The 14,461-nt window shown below is 35.8% G+C and overlaps 1 protein-coding gene and 1 long non-coding RNA gene across 5 annotated transcripts in view; one reads left to right on the top strand and one right to left on the bottom strand.

The window, feature by feature from the left end:
* The window catches only part of LOC133270559 (uncharacterized), a 985,299-nt gene that overhangs the window by 310,231 nt on the left and 660,607 nt on the right, over positions 1-14,461 (top strand). The window lies entirely within an intron of this gene.
* CACNA2D3 (calcium voltage-gated channel auxiliary subunit alpha2delta 3) overlaps positions 1-14,461 on the bottom strand; it is a 448,379-nt gene that overhangs the window by 297,005 nt on the left and 136,913 nt on the right. For all 4 annotated transcript variants that reach the window (XR_009743824.1, XM_061455854.1, XM_061455855.1 and 1 more), the window contains exon 4: positions 10,896-10,955. Coding sequence is in view for 3 of the 4 variants with exons in the window: in XM_061455854.1 (XP_061311838.1) it covers positions 10,896-10,955 (60 nt within the window). In the remaining variant the exon portion in view is untranslated. The remainder of the gene's footprint in view (positions 1-10,895; positions 10,956-14,461) is intronic.

Raw genomic sequence — 14,461 nt, 5'->3', positions numbered from 1 at the left:
CCATCAGGAGTTGGGGGGGGGGGGGGCATTTGATTGATTGGTTAGGGGTTTTCTTGTTTGTATTTTGTTGGGGTTTTTTTAAGCAGGACATCTCCCACAGCATGACCCACAAAATCAGTGATAAAGATGTGCATATACATACACATATATACATAAGGTTGAAATGCAGAATTCTAAACAAAATTATTAAAACAAATAGTAAACTAAACATGCATATGGATATGCATTATTATTTCATACAATCAGTCATGGTCAGAACTGTACTAGCACGTAGTACAAAGTACAGTTTAGAAGACTGTACTTCTGAGTCTGAAGGTTTTTTACACATTATAGATTTGTCATGTTTTGAAATGTTCAAATTTTAAATTAAAAAGACCTGAAAGCCATTCACTGTGGCCTTTGACACTGATCTATTGTGGTTTGTGCTATTACCCATTATTCACACAAAAATAATTGCTTTCATTTTTCCACATAATGTTTAAAAAAATCCCTGAGTTTAAAAGCCACCAGTGGCTACTTTACAAGCAGAAACTTTCAACTAACTGTTAAACAAATATGCAAGCATCCTTTTATGATAAAAACCCCGCAGATCACTGAATTCAGACAAATCCTGTATATTATGAATCGACCAACCACATGATTGATGAAATGATGCGTGAAAACAGCAGCAGAGGCAAAATAACCTACTTGAACCCAGAGAATTTTGAGACAATAATCATTACCAGCTTTAATTAACTTCAGCACAAAAGTGGGGGCTCCTTCTGCTTCAAGTTAATAAAGCTCAAAACACAGACACTACAATTAGAGACAAAGAATAAGTCTAAAGCAAGTTTTATTTTGGGTTTAAATAATTAACTTGGTATTTTAATTTTGCAGTCAGCAATTGTGTGAGATTCAGAAACAAAGAAACAATATATGCAATTGAAATGTTACGGTGCCAGTGTAGCTGGTTTTCATTCTTACAAGCCAAAGGCAAGAAAGTACCTTGGTTTTTTTTTTTTCCTACAATAATTAGCACATACAAAACCCTGGAAATACTTCCACCATCATCATCTAAGATTTACTGACTTTCATACTACACAAGTCAGAAATATGATCTCATCTAAAGCTATGAACTGCTTAGTAAATTCTATCTTGCCTTTCTCATATATATTCATTCAATCTGTAGCTATAATGTTTTTATTTTCATTTATAATTATTTGTGTATTATTTTGTGTAGCAGAAATGCTGCTTTCTCAAAAGTGAATAAAGATATATTACTTCAATCCTTTTCAATAATTTGCCTATTCCTAAATACCAGGTTGAAAGAATCTAGAATATTAATCTCATCACCAAGCACCTCCCAAAAAAAAGAAAAGATGGTCTGCCATTTATTCCTCTCATTTATAGTTTATTAAACCTAAAGATAATAGGAAAAAGGTGGAAAAAGGCAGAGAATGTCTGTGGTGTAGTATCAGATACCACTGCTTATTACTGGCTATCTGCCTAGTAATCGTAAATCCATAGGGCAATATTCTAAAATCTTTTGCTTCTCAGGTAGGTGTGAGCCAAAAAGAAAAAAAATTTAATTTTCTACGAAGAGCAGAAAACTGCAAACACAGCACAATTGAGTATCAGGATGCATAAATATTCCTGATTACAAACCCTTTCACATAAAGCAAACAGGAAGAGTCTGAAGCTAACAGTGTGTACATCATGCAAAAGGTATCTCTGTCCCAAAAGATAGATATCACATAGATTATGAATGAACTACTTCAATAAATTATATTATTCCTCAGAGGGGAAAGGAGAGCAATGTTATAAACAGTGACTTCAGAAAAGTGAGAACAATAGGGCACTGAATTTTGCAAGAGTGAATTAAGGATCTTATTTTCCTGCAGGAGAGCTCAGTACCATTAACCAATGAGCCTTATAAATAAAAACATTAACTCCAGCACTGCTTGCTCCTCTAAGCACCTTAGCTCTCGTCCCTTCAACATATTAGAAACTAAACATAGACACAAAATGTATACAAGTACACACGGAATTAAATAGCTGTTTCAAATCGATTCTTTAAAACATGCTTTTGAGACTGTTCAGAGAGCATGTGACTCTGGGCAAAACATGCATCTCAAACACACAGCTTTGATGATAGACTCTGCTGTGCATCTTTGGTGTACTAGCCTTAACAAATCAAAAAACAATCATCTGTACATCACCTCCTCTTTGTGCTGTCTTATACGTACTGAACATCCACAGATAAAGGAAAGCTAAACCAGAGCAGCATTTTTCAAAATGCATCTTGATAGGATCAAAATCCTCAGAACTGTCACTTGCCTTTGGCATCAATTTAACAAAGGCTAGACATTTTGTTGAAAACATTCACCAAGATCTTGACAGGACTAAAGGAGCATAACATGTAAATCTGACTCTCAGTGTAAAACTGCTCAGCAGTGAAGGTAAGGCTGCTGCTAGCCAGGTAAACGGCACAGGGCTCAGAGCTTAAGGCACCGAATATCTGACCTTTTCTCAGAAAGCAAGCTAATAACTAGTTATAAAGCATTATCAGAAGATGACAAACTTTCCTTCTTCTTGAGAGCAATGATCACTAACTTCTCGGCCACAAGTCTTAACAGGCAAGTCAAATAACTCTCCACTATGAGAAGATTTTTAATCCCAAATTCCTCTTTGCTATCACCAATATGCCGAACATTAAACGTTGGTAACTCTAACTTCATCTTGCATCATAATTTCTCTTTTCTCTGACACTTTAGCTGTTTTCTTGGTTAGAACTGGAAACTGATAGTCCCGTAAATTACAGACATGTTTTTAGACACATCATCTCTGGCTGCTCTGACAATTATGAGTTTCTCTGAGGTTTATGGTAATCACAGAATCATAGAATAATTAGGGTTGGAAAGAACCTTAAGATCATCCAGTTCCAACCCCCTGCCATGGGCAGGGACACCTCACTCTAACCCATGCCACCCAAGGCTCTGTCCAACCTGGCCTTGAACACCACAAGGGATGGAGCATTCACAACTTACCTGGGCAACCCATTCCAGTGCCTCACCACCCTTACAGCAAAGAACTTCTTCCTTATAGCTAATTTAAACTTCCCCTGTTTAAGTTTTAACCCATTACCCCTTGTCCTATCACTACAGTCCCTAATGAACAGGCCCTCCCCAGCATCCCTATAGCCCCCCTTCAGATACTGGAAGGCTGCTAATCTTGGGGATCACGATTTTTCAATCACATTGTGCTATTTTTTCTCATCTCCTCTGCAGTGTTCCTCCCTCATTCCCTGCACATATTTGTTTTGCCCAACTTCTCTGAAACTCATTTTTAAATGGCATTTGAATATTACCTGCTCTTATTCTCTCTCTAAAGTTTTCTTTCATTTTATAATGAAGGTTATATTGGGCAACTTCTTATCGTTTATATAATTGCCTAACCTGACAGAACAGGATGGAGGAAAGAGGGGTTTGCCTTTTTATTTCAGTAGCTGAAAATGATTTCTCCCTTTTGGTCTCACTATAAGCAAAGGTAATGCTTTTAATGAGGCATGCAAAAAGACCATTGTCACTACTATTGAAACAAAACTATTAACACTTTACAGGTTTGCTTTTATAAATTTTTTCTCCAGCCTTGTGTCCTGCACTTCAGTCTTCTGACACCTAACTTTTTACTGCATTGTTTCTGCTTTCTTCTGCGTCCTCCGAAGTCCTTTCACAAACCTCAGTTTCCCCTTGCTTAACACTTTCTGCCTAATCACTGCCCAGACCAGTGGACCTGGCATCCAAGAGAAGCTCATCTGCCTAAATGACTGTCTGCTTTGAAATGCAGGGACAGTCACCAGCTTCTCAATTATAAACTGTGGCATGCATGGATTGGATGCTATTTTAACTGCGTAGAAAGGCAACCACATTTTTGGAACAAATGCTGTGGGCATTTTTGGAACAAACGCTAGGCATTTTGAAAGACAAATTTGTTTTTTTGAAGCCTGCACTTCTTACAAGTTTGCATTCACTCTCAGCTTCATGTGAAAAATTTCAATCTAATTTTGAGGCTGCAGCATTAAGTATTGTTATTAATTTTCTGCTAAAATTTCATTTCATATTGTCTCTTTTTTAATTCTCCCCCCATCCCCTGAAAGTTAATATATCTGTATTTATGTGACTGGCTCCTTCTGGTACATTATTATCCCTAATCTAAACAATACTAGCCTATTCTATCTGTTCTATAGGAGCAAGTTGAAGAATTGCTTTGCAAAAGCAATAACAGAAAGAATTTGGTGTTGCAATCACTATTTTAATGAGAGCTTCTGTTTAACTTATAAACTTACCCTGTGAATTTATGTGAATATGCAGAATCTCAGTTTATATTTCTTTTAAACATGTCTCTAGCTCTTATAGATGCTTATGAAGACCATAAAAAAGCAGCCTGGAAATACTTAATAGTTTGAGCATGGGAAAGGGAAAACTGTAGAGATGTATTATACATCTGTAAATGCTTTCTGTTCCATCTTATTATTGTTGTTAGACCTGACCTGTGATTCTCCATAGTTTTGGAGAATACTTTTTTTTTTCCCTTTTTTTTTGGAAGAATTGACCCAGAGATGAAAAGACCTATACTGCAATTGAAACCCATCCTCTGAATCAAGCGAAACAGAAACTAGACCAGGGCTTCTGAGGTCCAAAATACCTGTCCCATCCACCAGGCTTTTCTGAGCAAAGTGTCTCACAAGCCCTTCTGCTGCAGTTGCTTCACATCATATAAATAATTTAATATTCACTAGAGAAGCAACTTGAGCAGGCTTCTCCTATCCTGAGAGACCCACCTATCTGATTATGAGTTGTTCCAAAGTGGTGGGTTCCCTTGCTCAGAAAAAGCTTTGGGGTATCTCAATGTTTAATCAGAGAACATGAAATTCTGAAAACACTCATGGAATGAGAAAGCTATTTTCTTCTCATTTCTGGTAGCAAACAAGCATAATACAGGGACAAAAAAAATATAAAAGGAAGAATATCAGGAAGACAAAATATATGTGTTCAGTTATTCAGTTCTTTGACAACTCCAGGTTTCAGATTTCTGTAATTATTTACAGCAGGTATCACCAAAAAGCACTATGTCCATATTTGATGGGTAGAACTGAATTTATGGTGTGTTCTTCAGTGTTATTCTTCACATGCTTCAGATAGCAATTGCTATCACAAAAGACAGGCAGCAATAAATCCAGAACTGTCTGGAAACTGCTTCTGGTAGTTGTTTAATGAGTCTAACCTGTTAAGGGTAGCAAAAGGATGAGTCCTATAACTGCAGTCAGAAGAATCAATCTCCAGAACTCTGGGCCAAACTCTCTCAGAAGTGAAGCATGTTATTTGCAATAGCAAAGTCAGACCATTGCTCTCAATTCCTTTGCTGTTGGATCCTAAAGTAGATAGAACACCTATTGAACTAAACAGGTAAACTACTACTATTTATTTTTGATGGCTCTCTGCATAGAACAGAATGGCACCAAAATGACAATTATTTATAGTAGAGAAATTATGAATTTGCTGAAAAATCAGGTCCTGCATCTCTGCTTCTGAGACAGCAAGTTAAACTCTGCATTTCTGTGCGTAGCTTTGAAACTCACTCTTGTCCTCAGAAGTTAAAAGCACACATAAAAATAAAATTGTTCTAGTAATTTATATTTGATTTGTTTCTAACTATTCAGAAAACTAAGTAGCAAGTCTTCTGCAGGTCCTGGCAGCATTTCTATATCATAGCTGTATTTAAATTATGCCTTCAGTTGGATGAACATAACAATACAGAAGAATCTGTTGCAGTACAAGCATTAGAGGGACACGAAGAGGAACCCCTTAAGAGCAGGTCCTGTGTGAGGCACCCTGAGGAAGAGCTCCAGAGGCAGATCTTACAACTGAATAAACTATAATGTTTCCAGGGCTTGTACTTCTTCTGTAAGAGTTGCACATGGTGATGAAAACTTAACATTTTAGATTGGTACTAGTTAATGATCTTTTTCTCTTACCTTATTACAAGCTACAGGTACACTGTCCATATCCCATCCAAATATAGCTGAGAGCACTTCAGTCTGCAAAATATTTCAAAGAAAGTCTAACAAGGAATTTAGGATGCCAGATCTTATGTTAGGTTTCCAGGCTAGGAGCTTAGAAAAACTAATTTCTGATTTAGAAAGTAATCAGCTTGGGTAAATAATCCATTAGGTACATCAAACTTCAGATGCTCAAGTGCTGTTTCAAATGTACTTTTCAAAAAGTCATTTCAGTCACTGGTTTGGAGTGCTTAGAGTCCAACAGAACTTCTCTTATCATTGCGGATGTTCAGGACCCCACAAGAGCTGACTTCAGTCTTGTGGTCATCATTCTAACAGCCAGAAAATATTAATGCTGATGGACTGTAAATCTACTTATCATGAGCCTCATTCAGAATTAGTGAGATAATAAATATGCAAACAGATTTTTCTGAAATACTAACATGAAAGTAATGCATATGTTATAGCAGGAGTTTAAATAAGATTATGTAGAATAGCTAGTCTCAATTATCTTTTGTCCTCGTATTTTCCAGTAACTGGTATCAATGTAATTACTATTTGATTAATTTTTAATTAAATACATAATCATTAAATAATCCATCAGTACAAATTTTCACAGTATCATTATATTAAACAAGCATTTAGATCAGAATTTTAAAAACAGGTAGAAGCAACTGAAGTTGTGCTTCCATGTCTGTATTTAAGCTCAGTACCTAGCTGTGCAATTTCAAAATTACCAGAAGTCAGGTAGCATCCCTTGAAATCCAGTAATACTAACAGCTGCAGAATCAGACGCAGAAGCTGTAGAACTTATGAACTGGACTAATTCTGTTCCCCAGTCCTCTTTTGCTATTTATGCTTTCTCCTAAACCTTTGCAGTCTCACCTTTTGTAAACTTTAAAGAAACCATTAAATATGTATTAAAAAGTATATTGTTCACCTGTGTAAACCACAGAAAAAATCTTCAGCTATCTATCTGCTGATTTTACAAGATTTTTTATGCACTAAACATATGTACTCTGAGGGCAAGGATGAGATTTTTCAAAGACTCGAAATGCAATTAGAGAGTTAACCACTGGCAAAATCTGGCAGACAGGTACCTAACTCTGGTATTTGTTTTGAAAACCTTTTTCTTAAGACTCAGCCATATAGATCCAAAAAAATATTAATGAAAAGCAGCCTTATACCATTATTCTTTTTTTTATTCCACTAAGTTAACTTTAGAAGTATTCTTAAATTAAATTAATCCTTCCCTAAAAACTGTTTGATTAATCTTCATCTAGTCTTCTAACATAAAGCTGAAACACAGTCAAGATCTGGTACTTGAACCTCTTCAATCTTACATAGAAAGTGAAGCTACAACAATCCAAAATGAAAACATCTAGCAATTCAGGTGACATCAACTGTGCACTAGCTTTGATTCTATTAAAAAGAAATAACCTTGTTTTTTTATTATCACATCACACACACACAGAGAAAACTCAGCTGGAGTGTAAGGAGAGTGAACTAATGAACTTCATTAACATGCAGAAAACAAAAGAAATTCCCTGCCAATGTGTACGTACAATGAAACCATTCAGCAAATGAACCAGTACCCATTTTTTTTTTAATTCTTCCTGTCATTGGGGTCAGAAGCATGAAAACAGGGTAGGAACAAAGTATTACAGATCTTTATTGACTCTAAAATTTACTCGGTAAGAAACAAAGTGAAAGTTACTTTTACAGCTCCGCTGAGAATTCTGGCATCAGTTCTTCTGCTGAGTGTCCACCTCCTGAGATTATTGAAAACCAGAAATAATACAACACTATGACAGAGATCTTGCTCCACCATGGTGTTTCTGTGAACAAGGCAGTTCACATCTTAGGAAACGCATACACAAGCACAAAGGAAATAAAGCATCACGAGGCCAAGTTTCAGTTTACAACAATTGCAAATTGAATTTTTTTTTTTTTTTTTAAAGATTCTCTCCTAACAGGTGGTGTTGCCTGCTTTTTTATCTTTTCCTTCCAAAATTTTCTCTGGCAAACAGTTAAGTCCACAAAACTAAAAGATGGCTGTAGAATCACTTCAAAACCTATAACATCCAATAGTCTTGCTGGGTCTTTACTTGGCAGTTGGCTTCTATACTAATTTTTTTCCATCATGTTAAAGCCACAGAACCAGGAGGAAGTACTTTATTTTAAAGAGAGGAAAGCACAATGTCCCCTATAAAGCACGATGAGTGACTGTTTAAGCCTATGGAAATAGCATGACAAAGCAACTTGCCGTAGCAGTACAAATGGTAATTGGGGATATAAGATAAATCTATGAGGCATGATTAAATTCCACTAAGCAACAACTTGAAAAGGGTCTTTAAAAACACAGAATAACTTGAAACCATACCCACCAGGTGAGAAAACCCTGGATTGAGTTAAAGGTTCAAATATAAGTAACATTTAGGAGGTTATTTTCTCATAACTTGCTAAAACCACAGCTCTTGGTTCACAGCCCTAACAGAAAAAAGAACTTCCCAAAGTCCAGACACTGCACAGTAAATCTTTAAAGTCAGTTCTCACTGATTCTTAGTTTAGCCATTACTCAAAATCGCAATATATAATGCTGATGAGTTAAACCTCATATCACCCATTATGATTTATTTCTTTCAATTCACTAGAAATTTTATTTATGTTTATAACTACAAGGCGTTTGCTGGTGGTGTTAAAAGATTCAGTTCAGGGATAGATAGCTGACTGTTTAGACCATTATACAGCATAACAGTATATTGATTAGGATGCCCATAGAATAACTAAGGACAAAACTAATAATGTTACCAAGAAAAATGCCAAGAAGGAATCAGGTCTAACCTAACTAAATAATATAGTTTCATCATTGCAGAGAATACCAGCAGCCTAAAAGATGAACTTTCCCTGTTATTATTTTAAGATGGTGTTTTTCACAGTCAATAAAAATATTAATATAATTTTATTTCTCCTTTATATCATTTTTATGTACCGACGCAATATTACCTATCCTGTCCTCAAGACATAGAAAGTGAGGCTGGACCAATAAAATCACAAAAGCACTTTATGTGCTTTCTCAGTTTCCAGCATATCTGAGCACAAATTGCACAGACGGATGCTGTATCACATGCCACTAATTCAAAGCATTTAATCCTGGCTTCCATGCATCGACCAAGGCAATACAAATGCCAAAAAATTCCTCTTTGACGGCAGAATTGTATACACTGTATATTACATAAGCCTTCTGCCCCCCCTCCACTTGAATGTCCGCTATCAAGTCTTTCTGGCCATTATTTTATATTGAGCAGATGGTATTACGAGATTTTTGATAAAGAACAACAATCAGGCAGCAAGGGTTGCAAAGGGGTCGCTGAAACCAAAATTAACAATTGATTAGCTTTAATGGACCATGACAGTAATAAACAACAGAGCTCTACACAAAGATTTGATTGCCCTGTTAATGCTGCTGACATAAATGGCTTTTAACTGGCTTCCTGAAAGTGCTAATATCTTCAAAGCCTCGGCAAATGAAGGACTTCGTCAAAGTGAGAACTATCCTGCAGTGAAGAAGCACTTACTGTAGACCTCTAAAAATCTTCTGTAAAGTGTGTTTCTGATTTATTCAGACAATAGATCTTATTTCTCTAAGGCTTAAAGTGCAAAAACATAAAACGCAGCACACCTCTGCAAGGCTGAAATGTAACAGAACTCTAAAGCATATGAATACAGAAGCCAGCATTCACTGAATACGATAATCTGAATTACCACCTTCAGTGCGCTCATTTTGTCTTTACTTCAACATGGGCTGATAGATCTCCGTATCGCAGCCTTCAAAACTGTTTTGTTGTTTGGGTTTTTATCCTTAGCTCTTAAAAGTTCAGTCTATGTTTTCCCTTCCTGCACAGAAATCAGTAATTCACATAGTATTTTCATTGAAAGAAAATGTTTTGTAATTACTGGAAGTAATCATGGTAAAATCTGAAAATAGAACTTATAGATCTGTGTACTTCTTAGATAAATCTATGGTAAAAAGTATACAGAAAATTACTGTTTCCCTTAATGCTTAAGCTCAAAATCTAAATAGATACAGGGCAATTATTCACAGATGGTTTTAAAATTAAATCTAGATGGAGACAAAGTAAACAAAACCTCACCTAACATGACATTGAAGAAACCAAGGATATAGAAATTCATTACAGGTAAGGAGATATTTATTTAAGTAATGAGTAACACTTCCAGTTAGATTTTCCATTTTAGGTTAAGATTACTTGATTTCTAAATTAACATTTTTTTCTTTTAATTGTGTGTCTTACTTAAGCAAAGGTCTTTCTTTTAAACATTTTATAACTGTGAACTGCCATAGTGCTTCTGCCTCCTACATTATTCCTACAGGCAACATTTTGAGACTATAATGGTCTGACTCTGAGGGCTTCTAGGTAAAAGGAAAAACTGGTGTCTGCTCTAGACGTGGATACAAATACATACCATTTGCACAAATCAAGGTCATACTAATCCCATCCCTGTGGGTCCCACTTCATCTGCAAATTCAAGTCTCTATAGAACAATTCCTTGCCAGTACACTGCAACGATGAAACATGCTGCTAATTACTGTGTTTAAAAATCTTGACCTAAGCAGACATGCAGGGAATTTAAATGAAATCTCTAAAAACCCACCCGCTTGGTCTCCCAGCATACAAACACTAAGTACATAACCTGTCAAAATACTGAGCCAGCCTTCATTAATTCCATTTTCTGTAATCAGCATCCTTCTATTACTCACATACTTGGCTTTCTACAGCAGTTCTTCAAGCAATCTATAGTATACCCTGATGATAACATTTGAGAAACTATTAATTACCTGTAAGTCAGCATCAAACTCATGTTTCAGGTAAGCATCTTCTGCAGCTTCAACAAGACGCTGAAAAACAAAGGAAAAAAAAAGTGTATTTTTGAAATAATGGATAACATCTTTAAATTCAAGTGTCTTTCCAGTATAAAAACAGATTGCTTGGGAATTGTGTAATTCACTGTCACCACATGATATCTGCTATGATACTTCATAGAACAGAAATAAATGATCCAGATAAACCATACCAAAACAAAAACCACACACACACAACAAAAAAAAACCCAACAAAATCAACAAACAACCAAGGTTTTTAAACCCCCAGCATCCAGGATTGCTGGTACAAAACTCACAAACCAGCTCGTCTACTAATAAAGAAAAAATAAAGAGCAATTATTGTTTTTCCCCTACTAGTGCTCAGCACCCTGAGACTCATTCTGATATTGATTTTTGAAAGAACACAAAGTAAAGTTGCTTTCACACTGGACCTTATTTTGCACATGGAAATTCTTTTCAAATCTTTCTTAAAATTAAAATGGGATATTTTTCGTTATAAGCCCTTCATTGCAAGCCACTGAAATTAAGAGGTATTTCTAAATAACACATCAAATAGAAAAGATTTGAAAAATAGAGACTAGGTTTATGCAGCAGATTTGAAGTGCTGTACATACTAACTTCATACAGTGCATAATCACAGGATTTTTCTGCAACTACTGAAGTAACATTCACTGGATGACAGCAGTTCAGTGGTATTTTTTTCCTCTTAATACCCAGAAGTCCCTGTAGATGCTACTGTTCCTTTCTGCTACTATCTGAAGGGAAAAAAAATAAAATAAAGGGTGGCAGCACTAAAACACATCTAACTTGAAAAACTAAATTCTTTATAAGGGTTTGCTGCAGACATTCTCTGTGAAAAGACATTACATCCTTTCTAAGGTCTTGTTCAGGATTCCTTAAAGTTTTGAATATTTTAACTATGGAAGTAACGCTTTCTAGTTTTTATTTAATCTACCTGAATATACATACTTGTATGACCCCAAATTAACCTAATAATAACCTGCCACAGAATACTCAATGTATTATTTTTATTTTCTTTGATCTACAAGACACTGGTATATTTTCAAATATTTTGTGCTGTGAAGCAAGTGAGCTACAGGCTCCCATTAACGATACAAGCAGTGGGAAGCATGCACACATTTGCTTCCCTTTTCAGAACTGTATGCACTTTCATCAAGTCATCGGATATAAATCAAAATGGAATCACAATTCATATTGACTGCTATACAGTTTGAACTATAATGGAAACTGAACCAAGAAAAATATTTCTAGCTGCCAATTCAGAATAAATGGTTCAACAGAAACCTGCCAGTTTATCGTAGAGCCTCGCTGGTTACAAGGAGGATTTGTGTTCACCAAGGTCTGCAAAGCAGCAGCATGTGAGAGCCTTCCCTTTGACACCTCTGTTTCTTTGCGCAGCTTACCTGGAGGCGAGCACAAGCCTCAGTAAACCGTCAGGCCTCTGCTAGGCTTCTGCACCTTCCCTGCAGGCCCAAGTGGAAGGTTTTTCATACCTTTTTTATTAGTGCAGACTTACAGATCCCAAAGATTTGATTAAAACCTGGAAACACTACTGATGCCAAGGTTGATAGAGCAGAGCAGAGAGTGCAGATGAAGCCCACCTTCCTGGAACCCAAGCTGTGTGTACATCCCTGCCAGTTGACTATGTCCACCTTTAAAAGTTTTGTCCTATGTAAACCCAGGTGGTTATAGCAAACCTTTTTGACCTAAACTGGACCTGAACCGAAATGGTTCCAATACTGGGCAAATCAGAAGTGAACTGAAAAATGTAACAGCTCACCTTCTGACATACACAGGTGAGAGAACCCAACAGCTAATGATGCATCACAGCATCCTTAAGGAGGGGAAGCCATGGAAAAAAATTTCAAATGAAACAGTGAAGTCCTGTGGAATTGTTCCTTCTGTTCCCATACTGTATGAATAGTAGTAAAAACAGACCTTGCAGTTTGAAAGGGTATCAATTATTAATTTGACCCACAAATTTTTTGCATTTCTAATTTAAAAATGAAAGTAAGACGAATTAACTATTCTGTGGGGGAAGCCATGCAGCAACTGAAACAGATTCTTAAACATTTGACCGGTCTCAGAAGTCCGTCTTTAGAACACAAGTGACACACTGGAAGTATTTTACAAATCTAGCCCTAATTTTTTAAGTATGAAAAAGGCTTTTTATGAAAAAACTAATGCAATGCATTTCTTCAGGTGTGTACACCTTCATATTAAAATCACAGTTGCATTACAAGTCTGTGCACACCTAATAGAAAAGATCATGACTCTGATGAGCTTGAGAGAAAAAAAAAGTGAAAGCAGGGTCAAAAAAAATTCTTCATATAGAAATACAGAAAAAAACAAAAATGGTTTGGTCTTTTTTTTTTTCTTTCTTTTTTGTTTCTTTCTTTCTTGATTGTTTTTTCAGGTGTGTGGGGTTTTTTTTTCTTTTCTGTGCTGAAATATTTACTCACTCACCAGAAGAAAAAATATTACAGTATTTCATGAGATACCAGTGCCTAGATATTAGGACCTGGCAGGTTAGAAAAACAATTCATGGCTTCATATGTAGTTTGTATCGATCCTAATATGTTTCAATTACAATTCTGCCTCAGCTAAGTAAATATAAACTAAGATTTATTTCCACGACCCCCTCCCTCTGCCCCCACGCCCCGCTTCCCCCCATCAGAAATAACTAGAGAAGCTTAAGATAGGCAATATTAGTAACAGCTGGTATGGAGGATAGTTCAGAAATGAAATGTACTGATTAGTACTTTATTGATTTATTTATTAAGATTTCAGTTGTTATGTCTGCTCTTTCAAAAATAAAAACTAATTACATTTTTGCAGGAAACAGAACAACAAAGTGAACAACATATTGACACATTTTTCCTTGACAACATGGACAGAAAAGCACGTGTACTCTACGTACTTCACCCTCACAAATCTATAAAATTACATTTTTTGGTACACTAAATGTAGACAACACAACCAAATGCTGTATTTTCTATGGAATGGTTCTTAACCACAGTTTCCTTCAAATATCTCAACACCATTATGAAGGAAACTGAGAAATCTGTGAGAGCTACAGAAGAGGTAAGCTAGTAATAAGCCTAAACCCATAGAAATAATGTTAGTGGATATACACAGATGACATCAGAATGAAGACATTGTATACAAATATTGGGGGGCTTTTTGGCTGGGCTTTTGTTTTTTTTTCTTGGTTTGATTTTGGTTTTTTTTTGTTTGTTCTTTTTTCAAAGAAGTCCCCAAAGGGATGAATCATAATGGAAAAAATTCCTTAACACTCTAGAGACAAAAATATAAAAAACACATGTAATACTGTAACGTTTTTACATGGAGGCCAAAAACTGCCTTTTAAAATATCTTAATGACTGAACAGTTACCTAGCAATGATTCTGAACATTAGCATGATTAGAGATTTTAACTTAATAGTTCATAATGACACTCTTAATAAAAATGCCAATCTATTTTCATTTGAGTAAACATGC

This window comes from Pezoporus flaviventris, unplaced genomic scaffold, assembly GCF_033815535.1.
Source record: "Pezoporus flaviventris isolate CSIRO_AGI_PZ_B2104156 unplaced genomic scaffold, CSIRO_AGI_Pfla_v1 ptg000021l, whole genome shotgun sequence".
In the NCBI taxonomy this organism is placed as follows: domain Eukaryota; kingdom Metazoa; phylum Chordata; class Aves; order Psittaciformes; family Psittacidae; genus Pezoporus; species Pezoporus flaviventris.
The sequence above is the reverse complement of the archived record's forward strand: the minus strand, read 5'-3'. Positions and strand labels throughout refer to the sequence as shown.